At 40.7% G+C, this 19,979-nt stretch overlaps 1 protein-coding gene and 1 long non-coding RNA gene across 5 annotated transcripts in view; both read left to right on the forward strand.

Annotated features, from left to right (window-relative positions):
- The first annotated feature begins 305 nt into the window (after positions 1-305).
- Gm34816 (predicted gene, 34816) lies at positions 306-5,890 on the forward strand. The gene is made up of 3 exons (NR_151522.1): positions 306-484; positions 2,506-2,607; positions 5,672-5,890. It is a non-coding gene; the product is annotated as a predicted gene, 34816 (long non-coding RNA).
- Positions 5,891-14,025: 8,135 nt separating this feature from the next.
- Zbtb41 (zinc finger and BTB domain containing 41) overlaps positions 14,026-19,979 on the forward strand; it is a 31,008-nt gene continuing 25,054 nt past the window's right edge. Inside the window, exons 1-2 of one of the 4 annotated variants that reach the window (XM_006529446.4) lie at positions 14,026-14,352; positions 15,060-16,293. In XM_006529446.4, coding sequence (XP_006529509.1) covers positions 15,177-16,293 — 1,117 coding nt within the window. In that variant the 5' untranslated portion in view covers positions 14,026-14,352; positions 15,060-15,176. The other 3 variants (XM_006529448.4, XM_006529447.4, NM_172643.5) reach the window with 3 other exon arrangements.

Here is a 19,979-nt window from a genome sequence, read left to right on the forward strand (position 1 = left end):
CCACTGCTCTTGATTGTGAGCCACCTTTTCCGCCCCTATCTGTCCCCTTGTCGGTCCCCATTTCTGATAAGTGAATAGTATATCATAGATCTCAGGCACAGATGGAAATCAATCTCTTGGAAATTGTTTTCTCTTTTTAACTTTTGAATGTTTTACTACTTGTGCTAGATAGTTTTATGTCAACTTGACATAAACTAAAGGGAACCTCAATTGAGAAAATGCCTCCATAAAGCCAGGCTTCAGGCAAGCCTGTTGAGCATTTGTTTAATTAGCAATGGTAAGGAACAGCCCAGGCCACTGTGGGTGATGCTACTCCTGGGCTGGTGCTTCTGGGTTATATAAGAAAGCAGGCTGAGTAAGCCTGGGGAGCAAGCCAGTAAATAGCACCCCTCCATGACCTCTGCATCAGTTCCCGCCTCCATGTTCCTGGCCCATTTGAGTTCCTGTCCTGGCTTCCTTCAATGATGGACAACAATGTGAAAGTGTAAGTCAAATAATTCCTTCCCTCCCCAACTTGTTTTTACTCATGATGTTTCACCACATCATGAGTAAAATAGAAATAGAAATCCTAAGGCACTAGAGTGTATGTGTGTACATGCGTGTACATGTGTGCACATGCTGTGTATAGTATGTGGAGTGGGCACCATGGTGTGCAGGGAGAGATCAGAGGACATCTTTTAAAGTTGGTCTCTCCTTCCATCTTTATGTGTGCTCCAGGGATTGAACTCAGGTCACCAGGCTTATGGCAAGTTCCTTAATACAATCATCCCCCTCTCCAGACTAAAACTAATTCTTGTTTGTCTTTCTTCTCTCTTCCACAACATGCCCTCCAAAAATATCTACCATGCTTCCCCTACTTCAGGAACTACTTTGCATACCTTACTCACTCAAGAAAAAGAAAGCCAATGTAGTCTAGGTAGGCTGGTTTTGTTTGCATCCTCGGCATCTTTTTTTAAGAAGACTTAGTGACCTCCCCCTCGTAGAGAACTAGGATAAGGAAGAATTCTTTATCTCAGTGATCACTTTCCAGAATATTTTCCAATCTTGGCAAAGTAGAAGTAAATTGCCTCAAACACAAGCATACACAATTTTTAATATTCACCTTTACTTCCCAGAACTCTTACCACCCATGGCCTAATCCATGCAGCACTTGGCTGCCTCTTCTCCTTGTCTAGCGTGGGCAGTCACTCAGCCTTCAAGGGAGATTTGCTCTTACTTTTCATGAAATGACTTCTTTCTGGTTCAGGGTTTTCATGTCTCTGGTTCTGTTTTATTCTTCTTTCTGGGCTCTTAACCTTTCTTGTAAGATTTATATCACTTGTTTATATACCTAATTTACTTAGTTCTTTATTTCTTTCCCCCTGTTTTAAAAGTGTAACTGCCGTCTCCAATACTGTTATCTTTGACCTATGTTTTGGTTTCAATGGGAAATGCTCTCCACGGGCTGATATGTTTGACACTTTAATCCCCAGCTGATGGTGCTGTTTTGGAAGGTTGTGTAGACTTTAGAAGGGGATTTGAATGAAATTGGAAGTGAATAAAATAAAACCTTATACTGTTCCACTACCTAGAGAAAAATTTCGTCTGTAGTTTGATATAATCTCCATGGTGTACTCAGTGGGTTGTTTTCTACACTAGTGACTATATCTCATGCCATATTGGGGCCCTAGTCAGCTTCTCACAGCCATCTGTTGTCCGTGGTAAACTACAAGCTGGCTCTATAATCTCAGAATGAAGGGAATATAACTTAAATAGTTGCTGGTAGACTTGGCCAATGTTGACAACTAGCAAATCAAGGCAATATTATAAAGGAATGAAGATGGATGACCATGATGTCTGACTGCCCTTCATGACTGAAAAGTGACAACCATTTATGCAGTTGTGCCAAGAGGATATGGGGAAATTTGTGAAGCATTTGAGTGTCAACTGGCTCATCCTTGTACACTCAGAAAATTCATGAATCTTATTAAAGATCACCTCAGCCTTTGTTCAATTCCTGCCATACTTTATAAAAGGTCACTCTATCACACTGCTTAGTGGTATCCCTCTCTTAGATCTCTCTCACTCCTGTGGGTCTTTAATTTTCTACAATAATTCCACTTTTGTTTTGCTCTCCCCTTTATCTATTTGCATTATTTATTTCTCACTGATACAAGAGAGTAAATCCAGAAGCCACTGGCAAAGTGTAACTTTGGTAACCAATGAATGATCTTCTGGCACCTTAGTTCCCTGAGTTAAGCCCATCTGAGCTGAGACAGGCTCCATTGCTTACATACATACATATATGCATACATAATACAGGCATACATACATATGTATGCACACACACATACATACTGTACACACTGTGGTGGTTTGAATATACTTGACCCATGGGTAGTACTACTATTAGGAGGTGTGGCCTTGTTGGAAGGACTGTGTCACTGTGTAGGTATGCTTTGAGGGATCCTAGTGCTCAATCTCTACCTTGTGTGGAAGAGTCAGTCTCCATCTGGCTGCTTTCAGATCTAGATGAAGAACTCTCAGCACCTTCTCCAGCACACTGTCTGCCTGCCTGCTGCTGCCATGCTTCCCAACATAATGATAATGAACTGAACCTCTGAAACTGTAAGTCAGCCCCAGTTAAATGCTGTCCTTGATAAGAGTTGCTTTTGTAATGGTGACTCTTCACAGCAATGAAAACCTGAATACCACTCCCCTGCCCCAAACACACACACACACACACACACACACACACACACACACACACACATGGTGGGAGGATCTGGTATAGCCATAACCATTGGAAATAGTGAGAGACATGAAGCCAGCACAGCTGCTTGACACAGTTCCAGCAATCTGTGAGGATTGCTACTGAAAGACCCAAAAAGTGAGAACTCTCTCACGTTCTGACTCAGGAGAGGCGACACCCCAAATCACTCACAAGAAATGGCCTTGATGCAAACCACAAGAGGACTTTTTATTCCAGGCATGCTCTGGGGCCCACAGTCGTACACCACACAGGGGTAGAGGACCGTGGAACCCCGAGTAGCTGGGGAAGGGGGTATTTAAAGGAAAAAAACCACAACTCAAGGGAGAAGGGAGGGCATTATTGGAAAATACCAAAATTACCAGTTAAGAGTCACAAGTAAGGGCTGGTGAGATGGCTCAGTGGGTAAGAGCACCCGACTGCTCTTCCGAAGGTCAGAAGTTCAAATCCCAGCAACCACATGGTGGCTCACAACCATCCGTAATGAGATCTGACTCCCTCTTCTGGAGGGTCTGAAGACAGCTACAGTGTACTTACATGTAATAAATAAATAAATAAATCTTTAAAAAAAAAAAAAAAGAGTCACAAGTAAGAGGGAAGTCACAAGGAAAAATACCTGATAATTGTGTAGTTATTTCTCAAGACAGTTTCTATGAGCCTCTAATAATAGTACATTGGCATAGCGGGTTCCAGGAATGGTCAGGGTGACTTTTTATTTTTTTTAAATAAACATTCCTTGAACCTAGGAAGCAGGTGGGTTGAGGAATGTTGCTTTCTGTTTTATGATTAGCAATGCCTTGGAGCATTGAGTCACAAAGGTCACATTCTCAAGCCTGTGCTTAAAGGCCTAGTCTTTTTGATTTTATGTTACATTTTTTTCCACTACAATCACTGTCCTTGTATCTCTAACTCTTGGGTTTTGGTCTCTGCCTCTTGCATTATTGGGAGCTTTCTTCATTATGATTCAATTTATGTCTTGAGAAAAATATGTCTGAGTCTTTTAGGAAAATTCCAAAATTAACTTTATCTGGCTACTATTTGGAAGTCTTCCTTTTATTCTGGGGATCATTAAGCACAGATAGCTAGATGAGACAATTACTCCAGGAATCTGCTCGGAGCTTCTTCCCCTGAGCTAACTCAAGCAGCATAGAAGAATAGGTTACAGATTTAATTTTCTTTTCTTTTCTTTTCTTTTCTTTTCTTTTTTTTTTTTTTTTTATACTATAGGCTTAGAAGTCTCTGGAAATGCAGCTTTCAGATAGGGAGTCGTACAGGGTACATCCTGGATGAATAGAATTCAGTAAATAAGATAGATTGATTAAAATAAACTTTTCTTACTTTATAGCATAAATAATGAGACATATAGTGAAAAAAGTTAGATATTGGATATTCATAAAAAGACTGGTTCAGATATTTTCTGTTTGTCTGGAGTGCTTTCAAACAGCAAACATTGAGAGCCTACCAAGCAATGCAGTCTGCTTGGTAGGCCTAAGGGCCTGAAAGCAGTCACGAGGCAAAGAGTTTCAAGGAAACTTTGCCTCCTGGAACCTTGGCATTCCCATAGCCCGTATACTCAAACCCTATCCCTGCATTAGTCTGGTGTATGCTCTCTTTCAGTATTATTTTATTATAAGTGCTTTTAAGGATTGATTTTTGACATATAGCTAAGCCTCCACCAGTGTTCCAATGGTTCCTAGAAAATCCTTGAAGCCAACAGTTGAGCTTGGAATTCCGTAAGAATGTTACCTATTCAGTAACATTCAAATCCACTTCTAGTAGAGACAGTGAAAACAATCAGGCATTACAAAGAACAGAGCTGGAAAAGCTTAGGGCTAGTCTACACAGTAATTACTTAGGACAATAGCCGAGTCTCATCCAAACACAGCAATACACAATGGTCTAGGAAATAGGTGGGTTGTTGCATGAAAGAGTTAGTGGAAGGGAATTCCCCTGGTACAGGTTTCTTCAGTAGGCCCAGAAGAATAGCATAATCAGGTATTTACTAAAGAACCCTTGGTGGTGGGTTTAACAATAGACTAGCATTGCATCAGAGCATTCACCTGGCTCCATTTCTAAGTGGTTAACACAGCCTGGTCCCCCCTATCTTTTAATGTATGCATTCTTTTTGTTTTGTGTCAATGTAACTTGGCGGATGTGTTCACCTGGCTTTTCATGTTTTTCTTCTGTATAAAAATGTTTGGTGTTTGCTTGGATAATACATTCAGATCCAACACACTCTCTTGTGTCATGTCTGTCGCCCCCATTTTCGCCAACTCTATGCCCGTTTGTTCAAGACCCTGATCCCCACGGATTGAGGGGGGTTGACTGGGCCCAGCCTGTGGCACATATTCTGCACCACTTGGATAATCATTAGACTGTCTTTGCTCTGTGAAACCTGTATAAAGAAGCATCTGACTGCTAGCCAATCAGCTAAGAGATTCCCCTGACCATCTTACCTGGCTCATTCCCTTCCCTCAAGTACTCTTTATCTCCTCTATGCAAGCCCTGCCAGCAAAATCCCTCTGATTCTCCTCTCCATGCTAGGGGAGCACCCCCTCCCAGGCCCCTGGCACGGGTCCAGTTAACAGAATCAAAAGGACTTGGCGCATTAAGGTGCTAGATAGAGATCCCCAATACTAGGTTTAAGACTCATGGACTCTGGAAAATGAATCCCTCAGGCGACATGTTAACAAACAAATTGAAAGCTTATGGGACAACCACAGGGGAAGGAGAGCTTCTGAGAGCAAAGGTTCTGTGACTACGATCAATGGTTTCCAGAGCTCCCAACAGGTGTGGTCTCAAGGGAAGGTTTCCCTTGTCTGCCTTTTTGTTTGGGGTTTTTAAAAAGAGCTTTTAGAAAAGAGGATACCTATGGGGAAATAGTTGTGAAATGTTGATTATCTGCCTTTGTGGTTTTTCTAGGAACCAGGACCTGTGGTGAGGAAGTGCCTGTTCACACAGTAATGGAAACGTTTAGGGTCACTGGGGCAACACCGTACTGATTGCCTGGTGGAGAATCTAACTAGCTGCTGGCTTCAATGTATACAACAGTACTCTTTTCCACACATATAAATGTTTTTAACCTATTACAACTTCTTAAATATACCTTTATTTAAATAAACTATATTAGTTCATTATATTAAAATTCTGCAAGTAAAAGTGTACAGCTCTGTGGCTTTCAGCATGTTTGTAAGACTGAACACTGATGACCCCTTACTACGTTTAGAGTAATTCACTGACTGTGCAGCCATTTCTTCTGTGTTTAAACATTTGAGGCTCATCAGGAAGGAAGCAAGAATTACACAGCTCAGCAACCTCATGAAACTTACCAGGTCCAGGAAGCTCAGAAAGTTACCTGATCTATAAGGACCCTTCTCCCAGGTTATAAAAGCAGAAACTTGACTATGAAGACATTGTCCAATATATATTCTGGCATGCGGTGCTGGGAGCTCTAGCAATACAGCTTTTATGAGTTTTCACCTGTAAGGGGTTGGCCATTCCAGTCATGCAACTGCCTTTGAGTCAACAATGTTCCTATAAGTAACTCAATAAACTCATTAGTTCAACAAACTAGACTTAGATGCAATGGTTTTCATAGTTTATGATGGTGCTCTATCTGAGACAAAGAGATGTTTATGCCTCCGTAGCAAAAGTCACAAAACACAAATGGGGCCAGACAAAGGACTCACAAAAGCAACCAAAGATGAGTTGAGGAGGAGTGGTTGCATTGGTACTGAAATGGGTGGTAAGACATCCAACTGAGGCCTATCTGAGGTGGTGTTGGTGCATCACAGAGTCAGTCCTGGTATGGCCATGTTTACCCATGGGATAGTGTATGTCCTTGCTGTGATGCTGATTGCCTGGTCCCTTTGATGAGTGGTAAGACATGCAACCATTTCAAAGCCATCCCAGAGTAGAATGTCCTCATGGGATTATCAAGGTGGCTGTCTGTCTCTCCTTTTTGATGAATATACTTTGCCATGTATGAATACTGATCCTGCCCAGATGAAGGATGGGTTAGGAAATACATTGTAATCCTTAATGGTATATCAGGTATGAAATTGTAAGCAGGTTGAGGTGGTAGTTGTGCAGCTTCTGTTGGGTGTGACAAGACATGCAACTGAGGCATCGTATTAGTCAGAGTTCCCTAGAATCACAGAACTTATGGATGTCTCTATAATATTAAGGGAATTTATTGGAATGACTTACAGTGTGAAGTCCAACTAACCCAACAATGGGCAGCTTTGAATGTAAAGTCCAAGAATCTAGTAGTCCCATAAAGCTAGGTGTTTCAGCTGACCTTCTGCATAAGCTGGAATCCTGAAGAAGTAGTAAATTCCAACAGATGTGCTGACAAGTAAGTGCAAGCAGGAGAAGGAGAAGGAGACAGGAAACGGGAGACAGACGGGAGACAAAGGAGAAGGAAGAAGAGGAGATGAGGAAGAAGAAGAAGAGGAAGAAGAAGAAGAAGAAGAAGAAGAAGAAGAAGAAGAAGAAGAAGAAGAAGAAGAAGAAAGCCTTTTTTCTTCTTCTTCCGCTGTCCTTGTATAGGCCTCCAGCAGAAGGTATGGCCTAGATTAAAGGTGTATACCACCATGCCTGGATTTGGAACTTGCTCTGTCCCAGGCTGACCTTGAATTCAGAGATCTGCTTGCCTCAGTCTCCTGGGATTAAAGGCATGTACTACTTTGCTTGGCCTAAGCTTTTTATGATCCCTATGCCTCAAGATCTGGATCAAAAGCATATGTCATCCCGTGTCAAGATCCAGGTCAGAAGCTTGTGTCTTCCAGCCTCAAGATCTGGGTCACAGATGTGTCCTCCATTTATGGATTGTAGTCAAGTTGACAACCAGGAATATTCATCACAGGTATTTAGCTTTGATTTTTATGGGGAAAGTACAAAAAAGGAAATAGAAGATGGAGATATTTGTTTGCCATTTCTTATGGCTGACAGAATGCAAGGAACAGTGAGTAGAAGTTAGATCTATTAGAATATAAAATATGTAAGGGGATCCAAAAACATTGAACTCATAAGAAGACTCAGACACACTGGGGGGGGGGGAAAGACCAAGATAAAGGGATTGAAGAAACTCCCTAGGCTGATATTCAATACATGTATAACACATGCTGACACTGACATTGCTCTTTGGACAAAACATCTGATGGATGTGATTTTTAAAATGATTTACTGGACTTTGCTACTATTTCTTAGTCTTTCCTTAGCTATCCAAGACAATTGGTATTTTCTTGGAATAGATAATGATGGGTCTCCAGAGATCCTGAGCATCCTTCATAAGAAGGGATACTCGTTATTTAATACCAATGGTATAGTATCTTTCTGAGGTGGCAGTTTCAAATACAGTGAAAAACAGTAGTTAAGTAGTTTAAATGAAGGTACCCAGTAGGAGAAAAAAATCCACATTCTCAGAAGCCATCAAAGTTTGGGTGAAATACTCAATGCCAAGCATGAACTATCTTCCTACAGCTTTTGGACATTTTGTGTGAGTCTTTACTGTGGAAACATAACACATATGTCCACTTATGCCAGATAGAAAATTCATGAGAAATGAAAACATCTATTGCACCAAAGTCCATCTTAATATATCACTGAGTTTTTATTGGGGTTGCCAACAGAAACATGGATGAGGGCGTTTTTACAGGATCATATGTAACTCAAAGCAGTTGCAACACCAAAAAATCTCAATCCAACAGAGGTAGGATTCAGGATAGCTGTAGCCCTGTATCTCTCTGGAAAACTTGTGAGGCTCTCAACAGGTCTGAGAAGTCTCCTCTGGGCAGCTTGGTGGTCAGAGTCTTCTCCTGAAGTCATTTACTGCTTCTGAAAGCTGAGAAAGGGTCTCTATGAACCTTACAAGTTTCAGCTTTCCCATACATGAGAAGTTTGTGTACCTACTGATGTTCATGATCTCTTGACTCTTGCCTTGCTTCAGGATGGAACATTTCAATCCACAGGAAACCATACAGAATTTGATCTCTTCCTCTGGCTCTTGTTTTGTAGCTAAGCCTTGGGCCACTGTGCCACAATAAGTCACTTGCTCTCAGGAAGTTTCCTCCTTCCAAATGATACTAGCTTGTGTTAGGTTGACAAAAAACTGATCAGCACACTATTCATTCATCTGATGGAGGACATCTAGGTTAGTTCCATTTCTTTGTTGTCTTAAATAAAATGGTAAACATAAATGTGCAAGCATCTCTGAGGTACAATTTGTAGATCTTTGGGTAACTACTCAGGAGTGGATTAGCAGGATCATATAGTAGATCTATTTTTAATTTATAAAGTTTATTATTATTTTTATGTATGTATCTGTGTGCACATGTGCATGCATGAATGACTGTGTACCATCTATATGCCAAAGAGGGTGCTGGATCCCTTGAAGACGAAGTTACAGGTAGTTTTGAGCTGCCCAGTGGGTTCCTAGGAGTTGATCTTGTGTCCTATAGAAGACTAATAAGAGCTCTTATCCAGTAAGCCATATCTACAGCTTCAATTTTTAATTTTTGAGGCACCTCCAAACCAATTTCCATAATAGCTGCATTAATTTTGCATATTCACTACCATAGTGAATAACAATTTCTCTTTTCTCACATCCTCTCCAACATTTGTTGTCAGAGTTCTTGAGTCATTCTGAGTTATTCTGAGTCAAGAAAGATAAAATTTCCAAGTAGTATTGACTTGTATTTCCCTGATCACTAGGGCTGTGAACACTTTAAAAAATAATTATTGGCCACTTGTGCTTTCTCTTTTTAAAACTATGCTTCCATTATCTTGTTTTCTGATTGGCAGTTTTATTATTATTATTCATTTTGGTTTTAATTTCTGTAGTTCTTTATAAATTCTGGATTTTAAGCTCCCTGTTTAAAATATAGTTTTATACCAATTCTGTGGGCTATCTGTATGCTCTGCTGTTTATCTTGTCGTGAAGAAACTTTATATCATCCGGTCTTACCTGTTGAGATTTATGGCTAGTACCTAAGCTATTGAAACCTTGTTCAGAAAGTTTATATCTACCCTAGTTATCTTGGCTGCTATAGTTAGGGATCACATCTAAAGACCTTCTAGGTCTGTGTTATCCTGCTGGTATGACACACCTCTTTAGTCCCTCTGGCTGGAGTACAGAAAACACCTTTAGTACTCACCTTTAATACCAAACAATGAAGGTAAAGTTAGTTTGTAGAAAGAAGCAGTCAAGTTTGAAATTGATGTCTAATTAAGGAGCAAAATCATGAATCAGAGAAAGATTTGACAAAATGAGTCAAAGATAGAACACACCCAGGGCTCACAAGAGAAGAGAGGAAACGGGTGAATTTGGAGAGAGCAGTGCAGGCACTTTTACTGAAACAGGTTTATAGACACAGAGAAATGAGTGAAAGGATGAGAAGGAGCCAGAAGATTAGAACAGACTGCCCCAGTTAGTCTGAGGCCAAGCAGGACATTTCAGTGAGAAACCAAGAGAAGCCAGTTTGAATCAGCCAACTTGGCGAGGAGTTTTGAGCTAGAACCGTCAGAACCAGCCAGCCAGAGTTCAGAAAGAGCTAGAAAGGACGAGCTTATTAAGGAATAAGCTCTGAGATGACAGCTACATCCAACAAATAAAGGTTACTTTACACTTGATGAGCATTTCCTATCTTTTGCTTTAACAATTTCTGGTTTTAAAGCTTTTGATCCACTTTAAATTGATTTGAAAGATATGGATCAAGTTTCATTGTTCTGCTAGTGGATATCTGATTTTTGCAGTATCACTTGTTGAATAGGCTATTGTTTCCAATGCACATTTTTACCACTTTTGTTAAATTAAGTAGCCATAGCTTTGTTGGTTCTTCTGTTCTGTTCTATTAGTTTAACTGTTTTATTCTAGTTTCAGCCTGCCTTTGTCACTATAGCTGTGTAGTATAACTTGAGGTCAGGCATTTTAATACTTGCAACTGTGTTCTTTCTTGTTAGAATTGCTTTCAATATTCATGAGTACTCGTGGCTCCATATGAATTTTTTGCTTTTTCTAGATCTGTAAAGTATGCCATTGAAAATTTAAGGGTATTATATTAAATATCTAGGCTAATCTGGGTAGTATACCCATTTCATTGTATTAATTATGCCAATTCAAGACCGTGGGCAATCTTTCTATCTTGTAGTTGTCTCCTCGGAATTTTCTTTTCATTGTCTCGAAGTTTTCATTGTTGAGGTCTTTCACCTCTTTGGTTAGGTTTATTTCTAGGTACCTTTTGGAGATAGTGTAATATATTTTACTAATTTTTTTCCTCTGAGAGTTTATTGATAGTATATATAAAGGATAGTGTGTGTGTGTGTGTGTGTGTGTGTGTGTGTGTGCGCGCGCGTTCGCATGCATACTGCATGCTAGCTCTAGGTAGAATATATATATTCATCCTACAACTTTACTTATGTTTAATGGATCTCAAGCTTTCTAGTAGATTCTATAAGGTCTTCTAATATACTATTATTGTCTAACTTATAGTATCAACTCATGTCATCTCCAAATAGGAGTAACTCAGCCTTTCCCTTTTCTATTTTATTACTTTTATATCTCCTTTTATGGTTGCTGTAACTCAGACCTCATGAACTGTACTAAATAAGGGGAAAAGAGTGAGCATCCTTGTCTTATTCATTATTTTAGAGGAAAAAATATGTTTGTCTCCATTTAGTATAATGCTATTTATAGATTTGTTGTCTATAGCACCGATATAATGTATACCAGCTACTCCATAAGGAAATTTCCTTCCCTTCCTGGTAGAGGCTAACAGCAATGGTGATCTAAGGGCTTAACACAAATGTTTGAAAGCACTGTGACATACATATCACATTCATTTAAAACAGTAGCTGTGGTTTTCTCCCTGGGGCCTGTGACCTTCTAAGCCATGAATTTTTGTTTTGGTTTACAGTACAAGTCACGAACCTATGTATTTTAGAGCAGGACTTAAGTTGATTGTACCCACGATAATTGTGCCACTGTTGCATAGGCAAATCCTGCCTGGCATTTCAATACTGTAGCAAATAGTATTGAAATATCATTGAGCAGGACTGTTTGTGACAATTTTCCCTCAGCTGCACCTTTCAGTACTATGAGTGTCATCCAGTGAGGAGGGAACTTGCAGCTAAATTCAGTTTTATTTCTTTGTGTCCGACAACCAGAGTATGTAACGCCATCAGTAGCAGAGTCTTACTATCTAGATCTAGCATGCAGCAACAATAGAAGTAGTCTTTATGGTTTTTAGGGCTAACAATTCATATACTGCCTCTTGCACTGGGGTTTTTACTTGACAATGTTATGGTCATTTTTCAAAAGGTCTCTTCCTTTTTCATTGGTGCAAGATGTTTCATACACTTAAGCCTTTTAAGTCGTAATTTAATAATCCACTTTTAAAACTAATCTGATTATAATGGGGTTGTATGGCAGTTGCAAGTACCATTGTACCTGGTTGTTATCAGCCCTGTTCTTCACTTCAGTGGTTGTGAAAAGACTACATCGATTATCTCTTGGTGCAACATAGAATACTGAATTGGGTTAAGGCTATTTATGAGGACTTCAGTCATTGTTTGTGTTGCATGGCATTTCTTCTAAGAGGACTGTGATAGTATCCAAACAGGTGAGGAATAGTTGTGCTCCTCACTGACAGGCATAGGCCTTGTATCATCTATTTGACAGTTCCATATGGGGCAAGTTGATTTATGTAAGTGTGTAATCTACATCTGTTGTCTTCATTGGGATATTGAGTATCACAATGAAGTCTCTGGGTATTTTACTAGTTATTAAAATACAGCAGTGTAAGAGATTAATACAACTTGTCCTATATGATTTTTGTCTGATGAGTGAGATAGACAAGAAACCATATTATATGGTGTATCAGTTTCTTTTCTGGTATTTAGATAGAATGCTTGACAGATGAAACGTAGTAGAGAGGATTTATTATAGTTCCAAAGAGATTGAGTTCATCTTTGTTGGACCAACATGACTGTGGTGTGTTTGGTAGAATCATTATATCTAAGGTAAACATTTGAATGAAAATTGCTGTTTTTTCACTGGACCTAGGGGAAACACCAGAATGAATAGATGGTTTTTAGAAGTACCTTGACCTTGAAGAAATCATTGTAGAAATGGTGATTTTTTTTTCTATAGAGTCTTTTTTTTTTTTTTTTCCTGAAGGAGCTTTCCATCCTTTGCCCGACTTTGGTCACAAGACTGCCCTGGCAGACCTGGAATGTCTTACATTATTGAGTACTACAAACAGTACACAGTGAAGGCTAAAGTTGCAGTGGTGTGGTGTTCTCCTTCATGAAACATCTAGCTTAGACCACAGGCCTTTGTATGAGGGGCTTGCTTTATCCCCCTCCCCAAACAGCATTTGAACAGCTGTCCGAGGTTCAGCTCATTGAGGCCGTTCCTCTTTGCTGCCTGCAATGCCATATTTCGCCCGGAAGTGACCCCATTTCTTTGATTGTCCCATGTAACTTAGAACACTGACACATGACAACAGCTGGAAAGACTTGGTGGTAGGAGCCAGACGATGGATGATAACACTGCACCCCCCCCCACACACACACAAAATTAATATCTATGGGCTTGTCTTTTCAAACATTTTCTACTTTATAATCTATAGCTCTGAGTATTTTATCATTTTCATTAGCTTTCCTTATACTATTCTGGGTGTACATTCTTCTTCTTTTTTAATTAGGTATTTATTTCATTTACATTTCCAATGCCATCCCAAAAGTCCCCCACACGCTCCCTCAACTTCTCCTCCTCCTGGGTATGCACTTGCTCGTATTTGCTAATGAGAGGGTAACCTTTTCAGATTCAGAGTTATGAAGAGAGTGGAGTTACAGGTAAAAGGGAAGGTGTGTGTATTGATTTCTTTTTGGTCACGGCCTTTGTATCAGTTTTTTTCCTTAGGTTTGTACAAACAAACTCTAGAACCTTCATCGCCAGACGGGCAATATCGGGCCACTGGGCATTCTGTCGGAGATGCAACACGTTAGGCAGGGGCTCTGAGGCTCTAAGTCCCGTAGAGGTTTGGTTGTCCTTTTCTCAGCTTCACATCTTACATGCACATCTTCTGTTCATAGCAAGGTAATAAAAACAAACCCCACAATTTTAGGTGTGCTTACATTTTACGCACATGTAAGTCGGAAAGCCATACAACTACTTCCAGCCAGCACTTTGGGTGTTTGCCACTGTGGACTGGAAACTGGCAGGTTTCCGGAGGAGGTCGCTGTTTGGTGACACACTGGAAACACACCAGTTGTCGTGGCGCCAATTCCCCCTAACCCCTCATCACAGCTATCTTCCCCTCCCGCAGCCAAGTTTTTCTGGTTCAGTTAACGAGGGCCCTTAAGTGGCCACGAAAAGCGGGTATAACGGACCTGGGACCTCGGTAGGGCACCCAGGGCAGGAAAGAAAGCTCACGGAGCATGCGCAGGGCTGGAGGCGCGCGCATGCGCTCGGGCGGATGCCGGGGCTCCCCGGCTTCTCGCGGCGGCTGGGCGGCTGCGCGGGCCTGACGTGCCTGCCTGGCGAGCGGCGGCGGCGGCGGGACTCCGCGAGGGGAAGGAGCGCCGCCGAGGTGGCTGAGGTGGGGGGCCGGACCCGGAAGTGGGTGGGCGCGGGCGCGAGCGCGCGGGGATCGGAGCTGGGCGGCCCCGAGCCGGCGCGGGAGCCCGGGCTTCCCGGTAATGGGCCTGTGGGACGCTTGCCCCGGGCAGCCTGGGAGGGAAGGGTCACGGGCGAGCGCGGGTCCCCGCCAACCCCGGCCTGGGAAGACTCGGCTTCCTGCAGTCGTCGCCCGTGCTGACCCCACTCTGCTCCCCTCCTGGGGCCGCCGTGCCTAGTGGATTTCGGAAGGTCTGTCGCTCAGGAGCCATGCCGCGCTCGCCCGGGGAAAGCATGCTAATGGAGACTTGCGTTTCGTGGCCGCGCTGGCCTTATTGTCAAGGTCCCAGCACCCAAATCGGGACTGCGGTCCCGGCCGGCCAGTCTGCCTTGTTTGCGGTCTCGGCGGGATGGTGCTCTCTGGGTTGTGTTCTCTCCACCTTATTCGTGAATCAGGCCTGGAAGGTGTGCTGTGCCTTCACTTCACACTATTCTTTTGTTGGATTGTCTTTCCCAGCCCAGCTCTCCTGGTTCCCTGCCCTAAAAAAAAAGAAAATCTTAGCTGGGAGTGAATGCACTGTCGACTTTGTAATCTAGTTACAATGTAGGAAAGACTAGTTGACAACACCTTTGGGTTATTTAAGATGGCTATGCGGTGGAGCTCTTACCTGATTCTCACTCTTTTTGCAGACCATGAAACGGTGGGGCACGCCCCTTCAGAAGCTGTTGTTCAAGACAATCTAGTTTTGTTTCATCAATCGCCTAAGTCACGTATGAAGTTTCTTGTTCAAAAATTGCCGCATTGCAATGAAGAAAAGGAGAAAGGTTACTTCAAATCTTGACGAGAAGATCCATCTAGGCTATCATAAAGACTCTTCGGAAGAAAATGCTGCTGTGGAGTGTGGCCAAGTGACCTATACTCAGGCTCCAGAAAGACCAACCCCCGAAGCTGCCCAGCGTTGCCAAGAACTGCCTCCCTCTCCAGATCAGAGAAAGCTTTTGAGTTCTTTGCAGTATAATAAGAATTTGCTGAAGTATTTGAACGATGATAGGCAGAAGCAACCGTCTTTCTGCGATTTACTTATCATAGTGGAAGGGAAAGAGTTTAGTGCGCATAAAGTGGTCGTTGCTGTCGGCAGTAGTTATTTTCATGCGTGTCTGAGCAAAAATCCAAGCACTGATGTTGTCACCCTGGATCACGTAACGCATTCGGTTTTTCAGCATTTGCTTGAGTTCCTCTACACATCGGAGTTTTTTGTGTACAAATACGAAATACCTCTTGTGTTAGAGGCTGCAAAATTTTTGGACATCATCGATGCGGTAAAGCTGCTGAATAATGAGAATGTTGCTGCCTTTCAGGCCGAACTGACTGAAAAGTCGTCACCAGAAGAAACACTAAATGAGCTAACTGGAAGACTGTCGAGTAGTCATCAGTGCAAATTTTGTAGTAGGCATTTCTGCTATAAAAAGTCCTTAGAGAATCATTTAGCCAAAACTCACAGGTCTCTGCTCCTTGGGAAAAAACATGGGTTAAAAATGCTGGAGAGAAGTTTTTCTACCCGGAGGTCAAAGAGGAATCGGAAGTGCCCTGTCAAGTTTGAGGATACCAGCGACGATGAACAGGAGAGTGGGGATGGGTCAGACAATTTGCATCAAGAAAGTTCTGAGAAGGAGAGGTCAGATAGAAATGATTCTGAGGACCCTGGCAGTGAATATAATGCCGAAGACGAAGAGCTGGAGGAGGAAGTGTCCGATGAAGACTCTGACACGGAGCAGAGTGACAAAGATAATGATGCAGAAGAGGAACCTGAGGCTGGCGACTCTGCCGGGAGCATCCATGAAGGGTTAGCTCCCGTCATCATTCAGAACAGCAATAAGAAAATCCTGCAGTGTCCCAAATGTGATAAGACATTTGACCGGATAGGTAAGGCTAACCCCTTTCCTAGCCCTAGTCACTTACCCCTTGTGCCTCTCCTACAACAGTGGTAATCACTACAAACTAAACTTTGGAAGGAATGTTTAAGAAGAGTTCTGAAGGGAACATGCTCTGATTTTCGGCACATAGTTTACCTTGTTATTTTAAATTTGTTGTGAATCAGAAATAATTTGGTATTTACCCTTTTGTGTTTTCTTCATTTTCTCTTAACAGGGTACAGGTTCTGTGTTTGGGAGAAAGACTCCAGACTGTCAGCAGTTATTCTATATAGCTTTGACTTAATATACCTGTTTAATCTTAGCAGTGCTAGTAGTTTTGAGTTACATGTACATTGATTATGATACTGCTAAGTACATTCTGCACATAAAATGATTAAAACAACTTTACATAATCTGACTTTGTAAAAGAAATCATGCAGTTTGATATATGACTATCTTGTGCTGGGTTATGTATGCTATTTGCATAGGTTAAATTTTGTTTTATAAGATTTGTAATCATTTCCTATCAAAGTAGGTATAGACTGGCTGTACAGTGAACATTTTTTTTTGCTTTTATGATACCTTTTGGATGTATTTCTAAGGATACTTTTCAGAATCCAATTTAATGGTTATTAATAATTTTACTCTTTCATACACAGAGAAATGAAACAACTTTTGAATAACTTAGTCAATGGGAAGACTATATGTGCACAAGAAACTTGTCAGTCCTGGTAGTAAATGGTCACTAGCGCTCTCAGTATGAGGATATACACAGAGAGCAGCTTTTGGGGGCTGAGGTACCTGGGAACATTTAATCTTTCCTATACATGTAAGACTTTGTACTCCCTGCTTATGGTATATACAAACTTTAATTAGCCTGATTTGACTTGGAAATCAATGAGCAAGGGTCAGTTCACTACGGGCATACAGCCAGCTTGGGAATGGCTTGGATGCTATCCAGAGGGGCTTACTTTTATCTAATGAAACTGCTGGGGATGGGGAGCTTAAAAAAAAGAGAATGACAGAGTTACAGCCAGATCATCTTGGCTTCAGTGTGAAGACGAAGTTAGGTAAGGAAATGAGAAAGCCAAGGAGGCAAGAAGGAAGCAGAGGGGCAAAAGCCATGCTGCTTGGATTTGGAAGATGAATGGCGTTGGTAATGAAAAGTGGGTGAGGGTAGCGCAGCGTTTGTGGTGAACGTCGACAGCTAGAATGGAAAGAGTACATAGAAGATAAACTTGGAATGTCTTGTGTGCCTAATCTCAAAACCACTTAATAGCTGTTCTTATACCATGCTCATTCCTTTTTCAGGATTTTACAGTTGTCCATCTTAGGTTTTTGATTATCATTTTGCTAGTCTAACTAAATTGAGGCTGGCTCAGTTAGTATGATCTGCATATTTTAGGTCATTAACAGTTAGTTCTTAACTGACTTGAACTAAGTTTAAAGGATGCTACCTGGGTTTACATTGGCTTGTATGGACCCATTGGTTTCTTTATCACCTCCTAACTTGGCTGCCATAAAGTATGTTTATGAGAGCAGGGGATAAGCACTGAGATTCTGCTGGGACTATTATGCACAATACATAACCCAGAGGTTTGATTCCATTACTTGGATCTTTTATTCTTTCTGGTGCTGCAAGTAGCACTCCTGATCTAGTTACGTCTCTCCATAGGCTCCCAGCTGTCCATTCCTCATCCAATTCTCATGTAAATATAAGTCCTTTGACCTTGCTGCCCCTTGTACCAAAAACCTACTGGGTAAAAAGCAAACTAGAGAGATGACAGATGGGGTAAGAGAGAAAATTTGGATAATTTATATTTTTTGTTTCCTGTAGAGAACTGAAATCTTTGGAGTAAATCACAGCCTACTCTAGAGACAGAAGTTTTGTGTCCCCTCTACCTCTTTATTAAACATGAGTTCATTTGGTCTATTTAGATAGGGGCTCTGCTTGGTTCTTAGTTAACTGTAATTCTCTACAACTAAATATTTTGTTTCTGTACTCTTTAGAGTATGCTATATGAATGGGTACAATATCAGAAATAATCTGCAGGCTAATTTAGTAATACTTCACAAAAACTGAATATAAAATTTGAAAAATAATTTTTGCTGAGGCATAGTGAGGGATAAACTTAGAAACATGAAAATAAATTTATTCATGTGAAAACATCTTTGATTTACTACTACTTTGAGAAAGTTTATATTGAGACTTAGTTCAGAAAACTACTCTGTGCAGTTTTACTATAAGATGGTTTTTATTCTTTAAATAGAGACTGATAAGTTTCAAGAGAGCATGCTGATTTCATATATTGTTATTGTAGCATCTACCACACAAAAGTGAAGAAGTGAGTATAGATTGTGAATAGTAGTTGTTTCTGCTGTGGGCTGTCCTCACACCCCTGCCAATCGCTTTAAACATGAGATTTATTGGGGGCTAACATTTTGCTTTTTTGTTTTTGTTTTTGCGTTAATCTCTGGAGACCCACTTGGATCTTCTGAGGCACGCTGTCCCTCAGGCGTGTTCAGACTTTTAAATCCATGGATACAATAGGCTCTGCAGTATGGATGTGCATAAACCTTGAGTTTGTAATTTAACTTTTTCATTTCTATGATTCTTAATGTTAGAAGAATTTTTCTTGGTCTCTTGACATCATTACATTTTTTCTTTGTTTATAAATTATTTACATTTTATTATAAAAAGCTTTCAAATTAGAAAAAAAATTTCAATATTCTACATTTCCATTTTTTTTAAATCATTAGGTTTTGGGGATGGGGAAAAGAACTTCAAATATGAAGACCAGCAGTCTTAGATTGAGTCCCACATAAAAAGAAGTTGGGAATGGCTGTGTGCACCTGTAAGTCCAGAATTGAGAGCTGGAGACAGGTGGAGTTCAAGTACTGGCTGGCCAGCAGACTAGTTAACAGGCAGATTTACTGTTCAGTTAGAACCCAGTTTCAAGACAGCAAAGTGGGGAGCCTTGAAGAAGACACTCGGTGCTTTATTCAGGTCTTGGTGTGTGTACACATGGGCAAGCACCCTCACATTCATATATACACATGGGCAAGCGCCCTCACATTCATATATACACATGGGCAAGCACCCTCACATTCTCTCTCTGTCTCTCTCTGTCTCACACTCAACATGCGCGCGCACACGTGCGTGCCTTCTGTTGTGTTTGCCTACTTTGAGCTATTTAAGTTTACATTTTTTATTAATCTTTTTAATGGTCTAAGAAGGTGAATAATCAATTCTTAAATAGGCAATTATAAATTTAAGTTTAACTGTTCCTATTTAATGATTTTAATATTCAAAACATATCTTAATTTTTATTTCAAAATTGAAAAAGTCTTGATTTTCATGTAATAAAAATGCTACTAATTACTGGTATAAGATCTTCACAGCTGTAGTAATGTTTATAGGAAGTAAACAGCTGCTGCACGTTTTTTTTCTTACACCTCATATTTTTAGGTTTCTCTTTGTTTTACATTTGGGACCAAAAAATTAGATTTATGCATTTGGAAGTTGATAAATTACTTTCTAATACTGCACTAAAGAAACTAATAATAATAATGGCTGGCATTTATTAGTGTTTATTAGGTACTAGACTTTTAAACATCATGTATATATTAATTATGTTTATTAGATAACAGTTCCGTAAAGTGCTACTTATTCGGGTACTGAGAGCCTAACTTTTA

Source organism: Mus musculus, chromosome 1 (genome assembly GCF_000001635.26).
Source record: "Mus musculus strain C57BL/6J chromosome 1, GRCm38.p6 C57BL/6J".
In the NCBI taxonomy this organism is placed as follows: Eukaryota; Metazoa; Chordata; class Mammalia; order Rodentia; family Muridae; genus Mus; species Mus musculus.